This window comes from Myxocyprinus asiaticus, chromosome 20 (genome assembly GCF_019703515.2).
Source record: "Myxocyprinus asiaticus isolate MX2 ecotype Aquarium Trade chromosome 20, UBuf_Myxa_2, whole genome shotgun sequence".
Taxonomy (NCBI): domain Eukaryota; kingdom Metazoa; phylum Chordata; class Actinopteri; order Cypriniformes; family Catostomidae; genus Myxocyprinus; species Myxocyprinus asiaticus.
In genome coordinates, this window is record NC_059363.1 from 47,918,282 (window position 1) to 47,924,501 (window position 6,220).

At 36.5% G+C, this 6,220-nt stretch overlaps 1 protein-coding gene across 1 annotated transcript in view; it reads right to left on the reverse strand.

The window, feature by feature from the left end:
* LOC127411011 (gamma-aminobutyric acid receptor subunit rho-1-like) overlaps nucleotides 1–5,975 on the reverse strand; it is a 34,112-nt gene extending 28,137 nt beyond the window's left edge. Inside the window, exons 1-3 of the mRNA XM_051646319.1 lie at nucleotides 5,632–5,975; nucleotides 3,460–3,510; nucleotides 2,484–2,590 (exon numbers count right to left, since the gene is read on the reverse strand). Coding sequence (XP_051502279.1) covers nucleotides 2,484–2,590; nucleotides 3,460–3,510; nucleotides 5,632–5,747 — 274 coding nt within the window. The 5' untranslated portion in view covers nucleotides 5,748–5,975. The remainder of the gene's footprint in view (nucleotides 1–2,483; nucleotides 2,591–3,459; nucleotides 3,511–5,631) is intronic.
* Between the last annotated feature and the right edge of the window lie 245 nt (nucleotides 5,976–6,220).

The following is a 6,220-nucleotide window of genomic DNA, read 5'->3' on the forward strand; positions in this document are numbered from 1 at the left end:
CAATAAGGATTTGGTGATAACCCCATTGCACACCTAATTCTTGTAGTTAAATATGCTCTGAATTATTTGAAACTGAATGAACTGATGGTTTGGGTTTGTAGATGCACGAAATGTTTTGGGCCACACCGCTTCCCAGTCAACAGTTCAATGAACTAAAGCTCGATCCGTCTGCCATATGATTGCCTGCGGAAAGACAGCTGTTTTATTGTAACGTTTGAAGGAGGTCATGAGAGCGGGATCTAGGAGCAGCTTAACTTTAATGAAAAAATAAAACAAATACAAAACAGGAATACAAAACAGGATAAACACTGGAACAGGGCAAGACTGGGAACCAGGAAGCAAAAACAAACAGGACAGAAACCAGAGCACAAACTGGAGAGAAACACAACAACTGACAAAGGTAAAACAGACATCAGGGCAATATATACACAGGGATAAACGAGGTAATGAACACGTGAGAACAATAGGGAACAGCTGGTAGTGATCAGGGCAGTGAATTATGGGAAATGTAGTGTAAGGGAGACTAGAGACAGATCACAAAGGCAGAACAACAGTGAATCATGACCGTTATGGTCTGTAAAACAGGTGTAAAGATAAGAAACAGTTTCTATGCATGGCGTCCTCAGCATCCAGTTCATCACAGGGTGGATTTTAAGATTTGTACCCAACTATTTACTATTATACTATACTATTAATTTTATAATATAAATTAGTTTTATATTAATATAATATCTTATTATTGTTAGTATTATAGCATATTATTAATTTATACCATTTGCATATTTTTGTATATAATATAATAATGCCAAAATAAATTGTCTATATATACTCTAGTGTAATTATATATGGTTTAGTAATATTATATACAATTTATAAATGATATATAATTCTAAAATATGTATAATAACAGATGGCACTTTGTATAAAATTTTGCCTTTTGGTGTCCCATTATTTTTTTATGAATTAAAGGCACAAATCCAAAGGCATGTTAGATAAACAATTATTTAACAAAAAATGTACAACATGAAAAGTAATTAGTTTTAAACACATCAAATGTCAGTAACAACCCTTTTCAAATGGTGATTTGGTCTGTCCCACCTCAGAGGTCTTCTAAACTGTATGCAACAATTAAAATCCTACAAAAATGTCATAATTTTTATATAATCTGTTGATTTGATATTCAATTCATTGATGAATTAATTTCAATTTCCCAAACATTTTGCTGTGTCACACATTTTGGGCACAACACTATTTCCACATGATTTTCCTCCTATTAAAAAACATGGAACAATATTTATATACTGTGTGTATATATATATATATATATATATACATACTAGTTAGGCCCTACTGAGTGATAGGGAAATGCAAATCTAACCTAAATAAAGCAGTTACTTGCAACCTTGTTACCCATTCTGGTGTAGATATTTATTTATTTATTTATTTATTTTTGTTTAACTTAATGTCTAGGGTAGAAAATAATAGAATTACACAAATCGTGGTTTTAAACTCTATGCCCTAATTAATTTAAAGTTACACACCTCATATAAAATATAAAATAAAACAGCTCATATAATGTAGCTTGACAATCAACATTTTCTAAAGTTTAAACTGACAATTTGCTGAAAAATATATTAAAAAAATTGACTTGAGTTTCAAGCCTTATTAATGGAAAGTTGTTTTGCCCTTTAAAACTTGACACATATTACACTGCCGTAACATGTGTATTACCCTTCAGAAAAACATCATTTTAATGTCAGTGTATTGAGGTGCAGATAGTTCCTCTGTTAAAATACCCCAGAGTGAATCTGTATGACACTCTCAGAGGTTTTCAGTGAACAGAGGGATTTAACGCTTGCAGTATTTCTGCCCTATTTTAGCTCAGACACGAGCGCTCGAACGCAAGTGGGTCACAACCAATCAGAGCGCTGCAGTCACATCTGGACACGTCTGTTTACCTTTTCTGTTTCCTATGTAACAACACACGACTCAAACAAGACAAAGAGCTTGTGAAATCACTGCCAACACACAGTCTAGGATTCTGCATGTCTCTTGATGCTCTCAACAAATAGATAATTCAGCACACAAAACACATAGTGGTCTACACAATCCATGTTTCTCTGTATTTAATCGTCTGTCGTTTTGTTGATGGTTTTTAAGGATGAGTTCATGTTACACAACTGGTCCATGTTCACATCTGTCTAATTTGACAAGCTTCTACAAAGTAACAGATGAATTTGTGCTGAAATACTGTAGCGTTTGATTGGACACAAGATCTTTGACATCAAAAAAAGCAAATTATAATGTAATCTGTTACACCAAATCTCTCCCAAACCGAAGAGTGTGAGCCATGTCACCATGAACACATTATGTAAGCCTGTTTTCCCTGAATATATTAAATCAAGATCTCAGATGCTTCATGCAGAAGTTCAGGTGAAAGTTTAATAGAAGAGAACATGTGTTTGTGTGCAGATATTGTTTACCTCCAAACGCTGGTCTCATGGTGAAATCATGATCGTTTATCCTCAACAGCTGCTCAGATTTGGTCATGGGAGATTTCGTCATGTCTGGACTTCTTCTGAAGATTGGACTAAAATAAAGATGCAAAACAAAACTAATCTATCAGACAAAACTGGTGCAGCTCACCTGCAACACACAGTCGGCCTGTCTGAATGAATAGAGTGCCCTAACCCTAATCTCCAGAAGAAATAAAAAATAAAAAAAAAATACAAAAGATTGCAACCTGGTCTTATAGAATCACGTTACTATGTCTACATTTCTGCTGAATGATTTTTGCATGACTCATTGTACGTATCGCAGCAGTTTCCTGGTGAAATGAACACTAGAGGTGCTTCAACAACAATGACTTTTATTCTCTTTAACATAAATCACGAGTAAAACGGCAGATCATCAGTTCATAAACACTTTTCACATCTAAACACTTTTACTATAGCGCGTGACTCATTTTAACGTTTGCATCACATAATCAACTACATTTACAAGCTTGTTTGAGTGTGATCAAACTGTGTGGTAGCTCGACTGATAGAGCGTTGCACTTGTGATGTAAAGAAGCGGGTACGAGTCCTAAAGAGCACATGAGTCCACATGTGAGCCGAAATTGTCATAGAAGTACCACAAAATGACATGCCTGTGTTTTTCATCTCACATTTGCCTTTTCTGACACTATTGTTTAGGTTTAGGTTTACGGTTTAGGGTAGGGAGGTCACTTGTGTTGATTTAAAATGCAATAGAGTATTAACTTTAAATCCTCATCTGTTTGGGATAACATTTAACTCGCTTTTAGCGCCACACAGTGGACATTTCACCTCAGAACTGCCGTGATACGTGTAATAAATCGTGTAATATCATTTCACAAAAATGTTGCCACAGTCATGTAATTCTCATGATATCTGGTTGAATATTTCACTTGATGATCAGATGATTATAAAGACGTTGTACCTGCCAGACTTGTGATTTCCTCCGTCCACTCGTGTTGTTTCTCTACGTAATCTGCACAACACAGAGAATCGTATTAAATTCTGTCAAATCAGCAGATCCAGACTGAATCTGTGGACTCCATTTCACGTTTCCTGTGTTGATTTCAGCGTGCAGAATTCTTCAGAATGGATGTAAAAGCGAGAGTGCTGTACTCGTGAAAGCATCATCAAATCAGACAAAGTATTTAATAATAAACATGAACATGAAAAAAAAAATCACACAAAATGTATTTCTGTCTTATATTCCAGTAAATCCTTAAAACAAGAAGAAAATACTTGAGGAGCAGAATGGCATGAAGGGGCGGGTTTACCCCTGTCTCTTCGGCCTATTGATGACTTGTATCCATTTACTAGCAACTATTATAATCAAAAGGTCATCAGAGCGTTTTCAACCATGTGCATTCATTCGGTTATGTTATAATTATGGATGTTACAGGTCATTTGTGTATTTGACCTCTGAGGTGAGACTGAGGGTCTGACCCATGTCAGGAATGCAATTAACAGTGCTTTCTCATTTAACCCGGCTCCCGGAGAACAGATGTACATGTGAGTTGTAACTATTTCATTGATCACATATTCAGTTTAAGTAAGAGTTGTATTGTGTTTAAGTTTTCGGTCATTAACTACTGACACAAATACATTTTTAGCACTCTTCACTAAAAGTATATATCTACCTAACTTTTCTGTTGCGTTTGGATGTATTGTTCTACTTTGTTCCAGCTGATCAGGCCTGTATCCCAGTGAGGTTCTCAACCTTGGGAGAAATGTTGTGTTCTGTCTAATGATGTCATTGCAGGGACTGTTTGTAGTTTTGAGATCATGTGACTAAGTCAGAGGAACTAGATTTAGTTTATCTAAAGAGAAGACTTACCACTGACCCATTTCTGCTTACTAACTTGACAACTAACTTATGATGCCAATTCATTTGCATATGCCTATAATTACTGTTGTTTCTGTAATCTAAGTTAGTTTTCTCTTTCTGTCTTTTGCCTTTGGAAATGTGGAGAACTTTGTCTTCAGTAAACTCTCTCACTGTTGATTGAAACTTTGACTCTGACTCCTGGTCATCATTGTTCATACTGGTCCGTCTCATGGGTATAACTGTCTTACCTTACAGGCATAAGGTATGAAGTCTTGTTTTCAGATAAATCTAACACAAGTTGGTGGGGTTTATGCATACAAGAAAAAATTAGTTGCCAATGGGGTAATTAAAATACATTTGTTTTCATTGCGAATCAAGTTTTCTTTTTTCTTAACCCATTGGCAAATAGTTTTATTTTCTTGTAATAACTGTTTTTTGTTTAAAAAAAAAAAAGACTAAACTAAATAGCTTGTATCTTTTTGCTTCAAATAAATTTATCTTGAAAAAGGCAGATGTAGATGAATGTTGGCTCTTCCAATCTAATTAATTGTTAATAACCTGTTAATAAATACAGTTGCTGATGTTATAACTGAAGGCCTTGTCTTTCACTTCAACACCAGCTGTTTCTTTCATTCTTGTTATTGTGTGCAGTTGTTTCTACAGTACACTGTTGTACAGTTTAATTCCTAAATATGGATTATACCATAAATGATTTTCTGAATCAGAGCTGTATGTTTGATTTCAGATTAGATGTGCTCTCAGTATGTAAGATGACAGATGAACAGAAGACTGTGATATATCTGCAGTCGTAATGTTGTTGCTCTGCAGCTGGTTAATAATCCACTCAACAGAAATCCTCCGCAGAACAAACCAGCGCTCACAACATTCACTCTGTCACAAATGTGTTTAACACTGGCAGGAAACACTGACGATGAGTTCAACTTTCAGTGGGGAGACTAAATGTCAAATGAGACCAACGTATCTGTCAAATGTCTCCTATTTGACATGACTATTTGAAATGAGCTGCTGGTATAAAATGTCACTGCTGATGTGATCTCAGCAATGTGATCTCAGAGTTTTGCAGCCCACTGTATTTCTGAAAGTCAGAATGAGAGGAACAGACACTTTCAAAACAGAAAGGGCCTTCTCTCTTCTAACTCAAACATGTCACATAAAGAACCAAGAAATGCATTCATTCTCATCAGTGGAAGCAGTTTCCTCCATTTCTTTGCACTGGAGCTGACAGGTCATCATTCACAGGCGGATTATTACCTGCTTTGTTTGTAGGTTTCCAGTCTGTGACTTCGTTTCTGAGCGGCTTTTTCTGCAGCACCCATCAGACAGACGCACATGAACACAAACACCGTCTCCAGCTGCATGCTGCTCATAGTCCTTCAACACATCGGCCCGTGGACATCGTCTGTTTAGAGAAAGCACACAGTTGCCCTGCAAACATCACACACAGCTTTAATCTGCACACTAGGAAAAGCAATTTTGACTAAAGCCATAAATCCCAAGCGTCAGATGGCACAGATTTGATCCATCCAGTGGCGGATGCGCTCTACTCACGATGAGCCTCCCTCAAAGCAATTCTCCTAATGATCCAGCGCTCTGCATCTGCCTGCTGAGACAGACAGACAGACAGACAGATAGTCATGGCCCTTCCGGCTGTCTGTCTCACTCGAGCTGCACACATCTGTTAGGACTGTCTCTAAAAATACGTCCAGCTACAGTTCCATATGCATAATTCTATACATATAGAATTTTCTCTGTAGTCCCAAATGAAATCTCAATCCTGTTCATGGAAGGATATTTTTAGCCTTGTGCTCCAGATTGTATAAAGATGGAAATGCACTAAAAC